The 14,110-nt window shown below is 54.3% G+C and overlaps 1 protein-coding gene across 5 annotated transcripts in view; it reads right to left on the reverse strand.

Annotated features, from left to right (window-relative positions):
- Positions 1 to 14,110, reverse strand: part of HDAC4 (histone deacetylase 4) — a 288,242-nt gene that overhangs the window by 147,562 nt on the left and 126,570 nt on the right. For 3 of the 5 annotated variants that reach the window (XM_044241967.1, XM_044241968.1, XM_044241966.1), the window contains exons 1-2: positions 6,362 to 6,550; positions 3,399 to 3,470 (exon numbers count right to left, since the gene is read on the reverse strand). In XM_044241967.1, coding sequence (XP_044097902.1) covers positions 3,399 to 3,470; positions 6,362 to 6,431 — 142 coding nt within the window. In that variant the 5' untranslated portion in view covers positions 6,432 to 6,550. Of the gene's footprint in view, positions 1 to 3,398; positions 3,471 to 4,008; positions 4,148 to 6,361; positions 6,551 to 14,110 lie in introns of those variants that run through there. The other 2 variants (XM_044241965.1, XM_044241969.1) reach the window with 2 other exon arrangements.

The following is a 14,110-nucleotide window of genomic DNA, read 5'->3' on the forward strand; positions in this document are numbered from 1 at the left end:
CTAAGCAGGGAGCCTGATACAGGACTCGATCCCAAGACCCTGGGATCATCGCCTAGGCCTGGGCTGAAGGCAGCTGCTTAACTGACTGAGCCACCAGGGACCCTGAGCCCCCTCTTCTTATTATTCAGGTCTTGTTTTCCTCCACTTTGTTCCTGGATGACGGAGGCACTGTTCTCAACCCCTTCACTCAGTCAAGGCTGCTGCGGGCCTCCTGGCGTCCACACCATGCAATGCCAAGCAAGCTCCCCTTCCAATTCTGGAAGCCAACCCCCAACATGTTCAGTACCATGACTCTCTTCCATAATAAACACGCATTTTTTTGGAGTCAGAGGGAAAAGTCTGTTACTTCAAAAATATGAGAATGATTCACAAATGAGTTACTTAAATGTCTCTCAAGTCACCCATGACCCAGACCCCTGGCTCAGGTGGGCATTTCTCATTCCCCTCAAACTCCGACATCTCTCCCCACCTAACTGAGCTGCTGACATGGCTTCCTAACAGTCCCACCAGGCCAGGGCCTGCACCCCGAGTCCCCAGCCAAGAGGAGGAAGGACAGCCTCCAGGAAGGGGGAATAGGTGTAGCCACATCTGTAACGGTGCCACTTCACTTCTTCAAGAAACAAAGGACTGGGATGTTAACCAAAGTCACAGTAACAAGTTCAGTTGGAAAAGAAAACAAAAAGGAAACCTTGTTTACATCAAGGACACTGCAGGGGGAGGTTAAGAAAGCAGAATTAACCCAGACTAAAAAGGCTTTTGGCTTTTTTCTTCAACAATTCAGACTTTTCTACCAGGAGGTATTCTTGCGTGAACTATCTCACGCCTCAATTCAAGATGGCGCACCAAGAAGATGGGACGCGTGCTTTCTACCTTAAGTCACACGTCATGAAGACGAACTACACATCAAGGGAACCATTACCAGGAGCCACCCTCCCCAAGTAAAGGACCCAGCAGTGAGACCAGACCAACAGAACAGGGGCCGTGCACCCCTCCCTACGCAGAGGACAAGTTCCCGTGGGAAGGCTGGAGTAACTCCTGCGAATCACATACAAGTATCTTGTTATCACATTGCTGAGTGTCAAGGTTAAACTCAGTGGGGAGGCAATCTGCCAGGGCAAATTAGGATTGACAGAAAAGTCATCGAAGAACTGTATAGTGACATCAGTATGGCCAAAAAGGAGTTTTCATATTAAGTTTCAAATTCTGGATATGGTTTAGAGTGGCCTGGAATGGACTGAGCGTGGAGGGGCTAAGAAGGCCCCTCCCTCCAGCAGCTTCTGAAGCAGCCCTCGACCTGCAAGCTTCGTGCCCAGAGTCACACCTACACCATGCATGTGCCTCCCTCCTGGCAGCCTGCCTGTGGGCATGGCTTCTACACCGCAGACACTGCCCACCAGCAAGGGAGGAAACATGGCATTGTCCCCCCACACCACCCCCAATCTACCAGCGGGGGGCCTGGCTACCAGGAAGTTAAACAACTTGCTTCAATGTCATGGGGCCACGTTCCCCAAGACATCATTTCTCAAGTTGGGTGGGTCCCCTCAAAGGAGAGGAGAAGAGGCCCATCAGGATCATCCAAGGACCCCGAAGCGGCTGTCACAATTAAGTCACACATCCTCTTCAGTATGTCTCAACAGGACAACAGGACATGTCTGTCAACGGAACATCTGTCCAGAAACTACTAAAAATCAGACACATGTGTGATTCTTTTAAGAATCCTGCAGAGAGGGACGCCTGGGTGGCTCAGTTGGTTAAGTGACTGCCTTTGGCTCAGGTCATGATCCCAGAGTCCTGGGACTGAATCCCACATTGAGCTCCCGGCTCCACAGAGAGTCTGCTTCTCCCTCTGACCTTCTTCCCTCTCATGCTCTCTCTCACTCATTCTCTCTCTCAAATAAAAAGACAAAGTCTTAAAAAAAAAAAAAAAAAGAATCCTACAGAGAAGGATTATCCCCATCCACAAAACGATCAGCCTCAGGTCGGAGCCAGTGGGTCAGCAGGACCCCAGGTCCTCTATGAATCCGAAGCCCACGGGCTGTCTCACCCTAAGCCATATCAGGTCTCAACAGGGCGTACGTCCTTTCCAAGCCGGAAAACTAATCAGGAGCCTACCTCTTTCTGGTCCACCTGGAAACAACTACTTCCCACCTTCGTGGCCTATGGGGTTGTCTAGGAAGTCTCTTTCTCTGTCCCACACCCAGGGGGAACAGGAAGCTGCCTGAAAACACCCAACCACCCAAGGACTCTGTTCAGACAACAGTAACACTGGTGATGTGAGCCCAGGAGCAAGTGAGAATCAAGCAGTTTCCATCACACAGGCTGCACGTAAAACCTGAACATCGCACAGGCTATTCCAAAGCCCCCCTCCCTGCACCTGGGGTCAAAAGTCAAGGTGTTCGGAAGGGGGTCCTGGAGAAGAAGCATGTAAATGGCAGACAGAGCGGGCCATGAGCATCCTGGGGGACGGCGAAGCGAGTGCCCACGGCCCCAGGGACACGGAGCACCAGAGCGCCTGGACCTTTGCAGAGAATCAACGGGAGCTTCGTGTGTGGGAAGACGCCAGGAATGACCCTTGGCAGAGCACGGAGCATCACTATGGAAGGAAGGACATCCCTTTCTCACCACTTCCAGCCTCTGTTTAAGGGGACCGGGGGCAGAGGCAGGTGCCCATCACCTCCCCATCCTGGCCGGCACTGCCCGTGCAGGGGGCGGGCAGGGTGGCACCCAGGAAGGCTGGGGTCCAGGAGGTGCCACAGAGCCAAGACCACTGAGACAGAAGCCTTGGGGTGTGGCGAAGGCAAGGGTCCTGCACGCAGTCTTGAAACCAGGCCCAGGAGTCTACAGTGCACTCACATCCCAGCCTTTTAGAGGTTTGCCTTTCGCTCAATAAGGCCAAGTGGCCGACACAGAACAAACGGTGCCCAGGCTCCGAGGCACTTGGGAGACAGGTTCATGGAGGGCCTCGGCTGTGAGAAGCCTGGGCCAGGGTAGGTGAAAGGCGTGACCCTCCCACTGTCCCATGGCTGCTGGCAGCTCGACCTCGCCAGGCAGGGGACGTCTGGTCCTAGCTCCAGCTCAGAACTCTGTCCCACAGGGTCTTCCTATGGATCGGCTCTGAGGTAACATCTCAAAAGAGCAGTTGGCACTTTTGGGAAGAACATGCCCTCCGGAGCTCAAGGCAGAAAAGAGCCACAGTTCCCTTTCTCTTGAATGGCCAATGCCTGACTGGCTTCCGCGACATATGGCCTATTTTCCCTCAGGAGACAGCACAGGGGTCAGATGATCTGAGGGCCCACCTGCTCTCTCCAGACACCACCCCCCACGTGGTGGGGCTTCCCAACAGCACTTTGGGGGAGCCTGAGCACCGCCCCCGGCCCAGGCCGGAGGAGTGGACTTACCCGTGCCGGGCATGTGGTTCACGCGGGCGGGATTCAGCAGCTCCACGGGCTGGTCTCGGCCAGAAAGTCCATCTGGAGAAGAGAGAAAGCACTGGGCTTCAGAAGTGGCTCGCATTCCCGCGCAAACACTTCACACTCGGGAGTCTACAGGGAGACTCCTGGCAAACAGGGAAATGCATGTGTCCTTCTTACTTTCAGAGAAGAACAGGTTGGATTCCATCACACGTTATTTTTATTTGCTGAATCAGAAGATGAAAAACCCCTTGCAGAACAACCAAGATAGCCCCCAAGTGAAAGATGGCCCACAGCGGAGCCGGGCCTCCGGACGCCTGTGCGGCTGGGCCGTCAGGGCTCATGTCTGTCTCGCGGCCACGTTACACCTCCTCGTGTTCGTCAGAACGGCTTTTCTGCCCAGACCACAAGCAGTGAGAGGATCAAAACACGGGGGCCGCTTCTCCCGTTCCCAGATGCTGACAAACGGCCTGGGGTGTTCGCAGAAACCCAGCCCTAGGAGGCCCGGCTGAAAACAGCTGTAGGGGTGCCTGGGGGGCCCTCCAGGAAACCAAGACACCCAAACAGCTCTCAGAAAAGCACTTGGCCAGGTACTCACGATGTAAAGAATCACTTCTCCCCGCCTGGATCCCGGCCCTGTTTCTGTCTCTCCAGGCTGAGCGCAAAGATGGGAGCTGGAAGCTGGCCACCACCCAAACCCGGAGCAGGCTGCTTTTAGACTGCCCGAGACTTTCCATATTCTCTCAGATAGGAAAGAAAGAAAACTCTGGCAAAACTTCCAGGAATCACACTTTGGGTTTAAAATTAGCTCCTGACAAGCGGTGTAAACCGGCCTGCAGTGACAGGCGCGTCACGAGGACGCTGACGTGGCGGTCACTCTCGTGATTTAAGGAGAGAGCGCCGGGTTCATGGGCACCCCGGGCTCCTCGATGCAGACAAAGCAAGTGAAATCAGATCTACGGACTGTACTAGAACCTTGTTTCTCACCCACCCTGGGTAACCCCTCGCACGCCCTTCACATGGAGTGTTACACAGCCCACGTGTCTCTGAAAATGTTCACAATCCAAGGACAAAAACAACCACCTGGAGGAGAGCCTAACGTGTGCTCCTGTGGCCTGAGGCCCCCAAAGAAGTCAGGGAATTAGGGCCTCCCGCACCTGCGCAACCAGGAGAGTCCACCACAGGGCACCTGGGACTCTTCTCCCCAAACCAGCAACATACCCCAGTGGTCACAGCAGTAACTAGGCACCTCCGGGGCTAAGATAGTCCAGCCTCCCTGAGCCAGGAGGGCCAGCCAGCCGGGTCATATTGTGGAAGCGAACAGCAGTCCCCAACACCCCGACCAGGAGCATGAGGGCTTCTCCCATGGACCAGGACTCCCCCGACAGCCCAGGAGCTGACCTGTGAGCCTAGCACTCTACCACGTGAGCGCCATCACTGCCCAGAGAGAGACCTGGAGACGGTAACCGAAAAGCACTCTGGAACTTTTTTTCAAGAAAATACGTAAGTGAAACTCATTTTGTTTCTGGATAAGGTTAAAATTTCATTTTCGAAAATATAAAACTGATAAAAGTATATCCTTCTTTTTAAAATTTGAATTCCACTGTAAATACCTTCAGAAACACCAGAAGGCCCCTCTGAAAATCCTAATCAAGCTGCAGTTTGTCAGTGGGCAAGGGTCAGGGCCATGGTGCTCAGAACGCCATCCCATTCGGGGCTCCGCAGCTAGGTTCAAAGGAGGACCTCAGCTTCCAGCTGAGTGAAGGCTATAGAACCAGAAACGGTTGAGAAATCAAGAAGCCAGCAAGGTTTCTGGAGGAATCTCCGAATACTGGGAGCAGTCAGCGGCAGCACCGGGCCAGCATCCTAGCCTATAGAAAGACCTTTCCTTGAGTTTGGGAGTGAACTTTTTACGTCAGCCCCAAGCCCCAGAGGTCTAATTACTTCAAAGCCAAATGCATAAATGCTGCCCCGTGTCACGTGACTTCTAACCACACTAGAGTGGGAAGATGCATCAACTCTCAATGCAATCGGCTCAGAGTACAAGTGAAAAGATATGTGGTTATTAGTGTAACTAAAAGTTACTGCCCGTGTGTTTTAAATCAAGGTATGGCTCCGCTGAGTTGGCCCACTCACAGAATTTCCGGACACTAGACTGGGGTATACCTTGCTGAGGGGCCCGCAAGAAATCAATCCCAGGTATGTGCTCGCTGGCCTGCCAGAGAACACTGCCATCTCGTGAGGGCACCCTCCTGCTCTGCGGTCTGGAAACGCTGGGGCCTGGGACATGAAGAGTGGGGAAGGGCACGGCCACTGGCCATGATGGGCTTCCATTAAGGCCATCTGTGGAACCCACTGAGAAGGTCAAACAGGCACCAGAGACACGGGCCAGGAGAACCTGAGCTGCCCGCCACAGGGAGAGGATGTGAGGCACACCAAGCAGCTCCGGCAGCCACCCTAAAGAGTGGGTCAGCCCGTACTTGCACAATGTGGAGGCTGAAGCAATTGCTGTGACAACAGCCACGTCATCTATAACACCAAAAGCAAAATCTCACTGAATAAAAAGCTTCAGCCCCTTCCCTGATGTACATAATCAAAGAGGGTCTGCACTTAAACGCTGCACAAAGATTTATGTTTCTTGCACCAATAAAACTACAGTGTGAAAAATCCACACACAGGTTACCTAAAGAGGTGGGGAGGGGAGGGGAGGGTAGGAGGGTGGTAGGGAGTGGGGAGGGAAGGGAAGACAGTAAAGAGGAAGGGGAAGGCAGGCAGAGGAGGGGAAGGAAGGGGGGGCAGGAGAAGAGGGGAGAGGAAGAGAGGGCTGGGGAAGGAGAGGAGAGAGAGGAGGGCAGGGTAGAGAAGGGAGGGGGAAAGGAGAGCAGAGGAAGCAAGGGCAAGACTTGCATACAGGATGGAGAGAGCCTTCTGTCCATACACTACTGTCCTACCTGGTGGGGACCCAAGAGTGTCTCCAGAAGGTGAAATCTGTCGTTCCCCGAGGGCTAAGTCACTGAGCATCTCCTCAGGCACTTACAGACTATTCTGAATTCAAATCTTGGGCCCCTTTAAAAAAAAAAAAATTGGGTTGTCTTTTTTCTCCGGACTTAGGGGAATTCTTTACAAATTCCGTCCACGGATTCTCTGGCAGTTACGTCCATCTTGGAGATGGCCTTTCTGGGCAGTCCCATCCATCAGTCCTTTCAGAGCTTATGCTTCCCCACCTGGAGGCTGCGAAGCTACTTTATGGCACTGTCCTCTGTAGGTCCTGCGGCCTTTCCCTTCCTGTGCGTCCCCACCTCTCTGCTCTTGACTCTTGCCCATGATGTGAGGTAGGGGTCTTTGGGTTTTGGTTCTTTTCAGTGAGGACGGCCAAACGTTTCATCATTACTAAGACGTCTTACTTTCGCTGCTGGTCAGCACACGAGTTCTGTCAGACGTCGCATCCCTGTCCTATTGGCCAGTTTGTTCATATCTGTGCCAATAATCATACCATCTAACTGCTGCAAGGCAAGAGTCCCTATTTTCTGCTTCAGAACCATCTTGGGGGCTGCAGATCCTTTACCACATAAATTCTAGAATCAGCTTGTCTTCCAAAATACAGAAAGACAAAAAGAATAAGAAAAAACAAAAAAGGGGAAGCTGGGTGGGTGGGGAGGGGCGAGAAGGGGACTAACTCTGTCTGGGACCGTGTAGGTACAGAGAGCTGGGAGAGATCAGGATCACAGCAATATGATCTGTGGACGTGGACTAGCGCTTCACCTCACTGCTGTCAAAGATGTTGTAGAACGAGGAATGCAGAGGAACTGAAGATCTCTAGACTTATCCCCAGGTGTCTGGCATTTTCAGCAGCCCATTCTCCTCAGTAGTGCAAATTTAAGTTACCGCATGCGGGTTTGTATCCCAGGACCCCAGCACACTCATTTATTCTGACCACATATCTGAACTGGATTTTCTGCCTGCAGGATCCTGGGATGGTGACAGTTCGGTTTTCCTATCATTTCTTTTTCTTGCCCCATCCCGTTGGCGGGGACCAATGCTATACCTACATAGAAACACTGAGAAACACCTGCGCTGTGTCTGATCTCACCCCTCCCTCCTCCTCTCCTTTCCCTGCATGCCCAGGCCTCCCAAACCAAGGGCTCTCGGTGACACAAGCATGGATGCCAGGATCGCGAAGGTAAAAGAACGCAAAAAATTAATATTCTAAACTGCATTTTGGGGCTCACCTCATGTAGGTGGTAAAGCGCCACTTGTGGAGGCTGGAGGGGAGGGTTGCACCATGCAGCCTCCCAGCTCCTGGGGGGCAGTGCCCCCTCCTCTCCGGGCGCCACTGGCCTGCAGACACTTGGTCATGGGGTCTGAGGTCTCTGGGGAGCAGGAATAGTGCCCAGTCTTCACTCCAGCCAATCTTCTATCCATTTTTATTTTCTCATACAAACTTTTTATTTTAGAACAGTTGTGGATTTACAGAAAAATTAAAAATAGCAGAGTGTTCTCATATTCCCGCTTCCCCCAAGAGGGGCATCTCCCATGAGGCTGGTGTGTCGAGCGCTGGTTCACTGAAGCCCCCACGTATGCCAGGTACCTGGGCTTTCCCTCCCTGTTCCAGCCCCCCACCCAGGCTCTCACAAGACCCCTGGGCGTCACCTCTTCTAGGCTCCTGCCCCTGTTCTTAATGACGGCGACAAGGTGGGGGAGTGCAGATCACGTACTCTGTAGAATGTCCCTTGGCTGGGACTTGTCGGGTGTTCTCCTCATAACTGGACTGGGACTGCATGTTTTTAGAGGGAAGACTGTTCCTATCATGGGACAACACATACTACAGACGGGACACTTCACCAGGGCCATCAGCATCAGTCATGGGGCCGGTGTGTGTCTGTCCGGCCTCTCCACTGTGAAGGTGCTGGTTTGAGTCCCTGTCCCAACAACATTCTCTGAAATAAAGCTGCTCTCTGCAGCCCATGCTGCCGACAACAGCGGCTACCCTTCCGCATCCACTTCCCAGGCTTAGGGTGATGGACCTGCTCCCAGGGACACAGGGTGGAACACCAGACACAGAAGGCAGCCCAGCCTCTGGGTCCCCATGGACAGGGCAGGAGAGAGGCACACAGGGCAGAGTCACACCAGGGCCATGGCAGTCACCACCAGCTGGGTTCAAAGCCTGTTCTGCCTGCACCCAAGGCGTGACCTCGAGCTCCTCCCTCCCATTTCTCTGACTCGGGGGCATCTCTAAGGCAGGAACAGCAACAGGCCCGCCCAGGAGATGCGCTGAGAATTAACTGTCTCAGGGGCTCCCCTGGGCCCAGGGAGCAGTCAGCGGATTTTCTAGCAGTGAGAATGACAGCATTCCTTTCCTCTTCCCTGCCCCGCTCCCTGTCATCTATTCCAATGTGAACTCCAGTCTAACAGGGAACATGCTAGAATGTATGCCCATGAAGGGGTTGTTCCCTCGAAGATGTGTGAGCTCCAGTCTGAGCTCTGGCTTTGGCTCTGCCACTGGATCAGCTGTTGCTCCCATACGTGCTGCAATGAACAGGGGTCCTGGGGGGCAAGTGCTGCTTCCTGGGTGCAGGCTGGGCGTTCTGCAACGTAGGCAGCCTCGAGCTGGCGCGGCCACGACATGCCCCATCCCAAACAAAGATCACAGCCTGAGGGGGCATCTGGGGCTCTTCCTGCCTTCTTGATCTGAAAGCACACACGCCTCTAGGACAGACTGGGGCCATGGGGACCAAGCTCTCTTGCCCTCGGGAGGGGACACTAAATGAAGGACGTGGACTGAGGTAGAACAAGAGAAGCCCAGGTTTCTGTAAAAATTAACTTAATGAGAAAAGTCACATCCCCGCAGTAGGGACACTTGTGTTGGAGGTGTGTGTGTGTGTTGGTATGACAGGAAGGAAGTCTTGAAGAAACAGGTAAGCCTTTATATGGGGACCACAACTCAGGAGTGTCTCCTGCCCAGCAAAAAGTGGCTTGTCTCGGGCCTGAGTGAAGACGGAAGGGAAGCCTGGTCTGCACGGAGGCTGGAGCAAGGAGGACAGCGCCGGGCCAAGAGCACACAGCAGGTGTCTGCACAGAACACTGCAGAAGAGGCTTGGCCCCTTGAACACGCCCCCAACCCCGCTGGGCGTGCGGTAGGGTGCGCGACCAGGCACCAGCTCTCACACACTGTGCAAGTCATGGGGGATCACTGGGGTCTGGATTCAGGGGCCAATGTACCTTCCTACAATGTTGACATGAAGCCAGTGTTTCCCTGCACCCAACCAGAGTGAGCTACACAATTCCCACACCGGACATTGGACACCCTTGTTCATTTAAATTATAAAAGGGGGCTCACTACATGGAAACATCTCACCTTGAGGCGCAAGTGATTCATCGGGGCAGCAAAATACTCAAACCACCCCCCCAGGCCCTCTCCCTGGTCTGAACCACCCCACTGGGGCCTCCAACCTCCACCCCAGGACTTGGACCACCAGCCTCCCTCCTCCTCTGCTGAGCAACCTGCCCTCTTCTGGGCACTGCCTGCCTGCCCTCCACAGACCACAGCCAACAGTGCCCAAGCCCTGGCGGCCAGGACCACTCAGGTGCCCCCAGGAACTCAGGGCAACCCAACAGGCAGCCCCCAGTGAGTCCTGCTGCCAGCCCCCAGCAGCCCGGCCCATGGAGCGCTTCCTTCCCTCACCGCGCACTGTCTTGAGAAGTATGGAAGGTCAGCAGTCAAGCTGGGATCTGCCGGTTAATGTGAATTATACTTCAACGGCTTAAATGTTGTGGCTTCCTGGGGCATGTCCGGCATCAGTTTACGTGTATTTATCGGAAACCAACGAAGATGGGAGATAGTCTTTCTCCTTAGCAATATCTCTTCCTTCAGGAAGATCGCACAGACTTTATGATGTCAAGGCTAATCTACGAAGTATTCTCCTTCAGCTGAAAATCAAAATTAGCTCCCAGTTTTTGGGAAATCAGAGCTGAAAGGAGTGGGCTGAAAAGACAGCAGGCGGCTAAGAGCAGTCAGGTGTGGAATGAAAAGTCGCCCAGGACAGTGACCAGCTCCTTCCAGGGGCCGAGCCGCCACGGGTGCTGATGTAGATATGTTGACAATCCCAGCGTCCATATCTGAACACACTACTGTGAAAGGACATTTTCTGTGACCACTGGGAGACCCTAAACCATGACCTGATGCTTAGGAATTCTTCATTTTGTTGAGTATGATCACGGGATTCCGTGTGTCAGAAATCCATGCTGTAGTGTTTATGGGCAAAAGCTCTGGTATCTGGAATTTGTTTTAAATTTTCCAGAAAATGAGGGTTGGGGCGGGGGCTGATAAGGTGGGCACAGTCTAAAAAGCACGAGGTTCTGAAAGTTGGAGATGGGCATGGGGGCTACTCACATGCATTAAGGTCTCTCTTGTTTCATTTGCGTGAAATTTTTCGTGATAGTTTCAAGAGATGCCAAGAATAAAAACAAGACCTCACTTTGTACTTCATGGCACCTGCCCTTGCTAAAGTCCCGCCAGGGCATCACCTCACCACCTCGCTCGCTGCAACTCCGGAGAGTCTTCAGGTTGCCAACCCTGAGCTGTGCAAATAAGAGCCAGCAAACCCTCCTTGCTCACACTCAACTCAGCACATGGCTCGTGGGCACCTGAGGTGGGGCGCCCGACAGGATGCCAAATGCCGCACCTAGGGCCCGGGTGCATGCCCTTGTGTGTGTTTGAGTGGGGGGGCTCGACAGCTCCACAAGCGGGGCCTGCATGGCACAGGCCATGGCCTCCCTGGGAGTCACGCTTTGCTTCTCTCCACACCCCGCGACCTCCCTGACGCCCAGGGCTGAGTCAAGGCACACAGGACCAAACGCCCCCTCTGCCTCAACCTGGGGGCTCAGACAGCTCACAGAAAGGCTGATACAACAGGACGGGGATGAGCCATGGAGGGAAAAGTCCCAGCCTGCTACTCAGAAGTCTTCTTTAGGAAAATTCAGAAGTGGAAACACACCACCTCACCAGCCCCATCAGGGACAAAGTCCACACAGCCAGAAAACTCTGATAACAGGAGAGGATACCACAAGGTTGGACCTCAGGCCACGAGGGGAAGAAAGGGAGTGACAGCAGCATGTACGCGCCCCGATAGGAGCTCCCAGAGTGGGGTCTGTCCCATCCCCATGTCCCCACAGGACTGGCTCAAGCCCAGAGTTGGACAACACGGATGGAGCAAGGGACAGAGTGGGATGGGGCATGAGCACACGAGGGCAGCTCTGTGGCTGGCCCCAAGCACAGGCCGCCCTGGTCTGAGAAGCCAGAGCAGGCCCAGCTCTCCTCTCTGGGCAGGGGCCACACTTCCCAGAGGGGCATCCCCAGGGAGTCTCAGGCCCATGCTCTGGAGACGGATCTGGCCACTCTCCAACCCCCCAAGGCAACACCCCTGCAGGACTGCTCCTCCCTGCTCCCCGCCCCATAGCCCAGACCTACACCCCCCCCTGCCCCCCGCCCAACCGCCCAGGCAGCCTGAAGTGATTTAGGAAATCAGGAGAAAATGTCCTCGCCTGCCTTTGAAAACAGATCCATCTTGGCTCCTGGGAGGATGTCCATCTGCCCTGTGGGGAGGACATGATTGGTGAGTCACTCCAAAGCTGTTTTGAAGAGCGCTGGAGGCGGAGGGGGAAAGTAACCTCGCGTGTACCATGTGCAGCTTTCCCAGAGTCTGTACAAGGAGTAACAGACAGGAGTCCCAGGGAGCACTCAGAGGAGCACCGTGAAGCCGCGAGCATCCCGATGACTCATGCACGAGCTTTTGAGATGGAGCTCCCTTCCTAATTAAATTAGCGAGGACACAAAGTAATGCAGTTATTGGCAGACGGAACACCAACCCCGCTGTCTGCCTGCAGATAAGCACGCTTTCTCCAACTGCACGTGTGTGGAGGCCCGGAGGCAAACCCTTTCTAGTTAAGCCCAGCACAGGGGTTCTTCTGCAGGTGTCCTCCTTTCTGAACCAACAGAGGCCGGGTCCCACAGGTCACGCAGCCCCGCGGCAGTCAGAGTCAGGCCCAGCTTCCACCCTCCTCAGGAGTCACGGTATTGAAATTCAGAATCAGTTTCACCATCCGCACCGCTAACACAAGTAATGAACAGGGCCCTTCACCTGCCCCCCAGTGACGCAAGCATGCAGCCCCGTGTACCCGTGGGATCAACGTCCCAGCCTGGGTCAAGGCATCCAGCTGGGGCAAGACAGTGTCCTGAAAATGTGAGTCAGTGGCTGGAAGCACTGGGTGAATAAGCCATCCTCCCAGAGCACTCTGCACACTGCCGGGCATTAACAATTAGCTGAAAGGTGTTTGTGGTTAAGTGACAGGAAGCTGGGAAACAGGTACACATTCATAAGCAGCTCATGAGAAATGACTCACAAGCTCGTAACAATAAACTGAAAATGGCCATCTGGAGAAAGTCCGCTCAGGCACGGGAACCATGAGGGTGGGGAGGAGTCCGCCCCGGGAGACCCAGGCAAGATGGGACATGAAGCCATGGCCTCCCGCAAGCCCTGTCCCAGCCGCACTGGCTTCTAAAAGCCTCTCTTGTTCTTTGCACAGAAAAAGGGTCCTCTGCCCTTCTTCCTTTCATGCGACATTTCAGAAACAACCGAGCACATAACACCAGTAATGCTCACCACACCAGGCCCTGGAGGGATGGCTGGCCGGGGGTGGAGGGTGAGGGGGGCTCCCCCAGCAAAGACTTGCAGAGTCTGTGCCGACAGGCACCCAGGGAGGGCTTTCTCCCCCATCACAGTGTGGGGCCATATTTGCTTCCAGCCTTCAGAAGCATATCTCCTTTTTGTCATGTCTTGTTCCGGCCAGATCTTGCTGAAACGCAGCACCACTAACAGCACAGTCTGCCCTCTGGATCAGAACCCAGGGCACACCGCACCTGCTGCAGGTCAGGCCCGTGGGCAGGGCCTCCCCGGGAAACAGCGTAAATACTTCCTTGTTCCCACTGCAGGGGTGAAGGACCCAGGAGAGAGACCTGACAAAGGCCACCCTGATGAAGACAGGAAGCAACTCGCTGCCCTTCCTGTCCCCATTCAGCCACTGGAGCCACGGTGTCTGTTCCCCACCGTCTGCTCCCCACTGTCCATTCACATGTGGGACAGACTGCACTGAGCTGGTTACTGAGTCACTGTCCTAATGCTCAGGACACAGTTTCCGACAACATCAAGTCCCTGCACCCCAGCCTTCCGCTGGTGAAGAAGAAATGATACACACTAACAGATTGCGCTGTGTCAAGTGCTAGAAACAGAAGTCACAGGGAAAGAACGTGATTGGAGATTATTTCTTAGATAAAGTGATCACAGAGGGCCCTTGTGCTAGGGTGACACCTGAGTGATATGCCAGAGGGATCCATGTCCACTGTCTCAGCAGAGGCAAGGGAACAGCAAGTGCGAAGGCCCCGAGGTGGGATAAGCTGGGTGGGATCCATTCAGCAGAAGCAAAGTGACAGGGGACAGAGTGAGAAGAGACGGGGCCGAAGGGCACCAGAGCTGGGCCACAGATCTTGAAGATCACCTGGAGACAGAAGTTCTAACTTCTGTCCTCAAGGCTCATTTCAGCTGCCAGGCAGAACAGTGAGCAGCACCAGGGGCCCCGAGGAGGGAGCGCACAGAAGGGGGAAGAAGAGCCCAGGAGGCTGTTTCTAAGACCCAGGGCTAGAGAGG

The sequence above is a fragment of the Neovison vison genome, chromosome 3, assembly GCF_020171115.1.
Source record: "Neovison vison isolate M4711 chromosome 3, ASM_NN_V1, whole genome shotgun sequence".
Lineage (NCBI taxonomy): Eukaryota > Metazoa > Chordata > Mammalia > Carnivora > Mustelidae > Neogale > Neogale vison.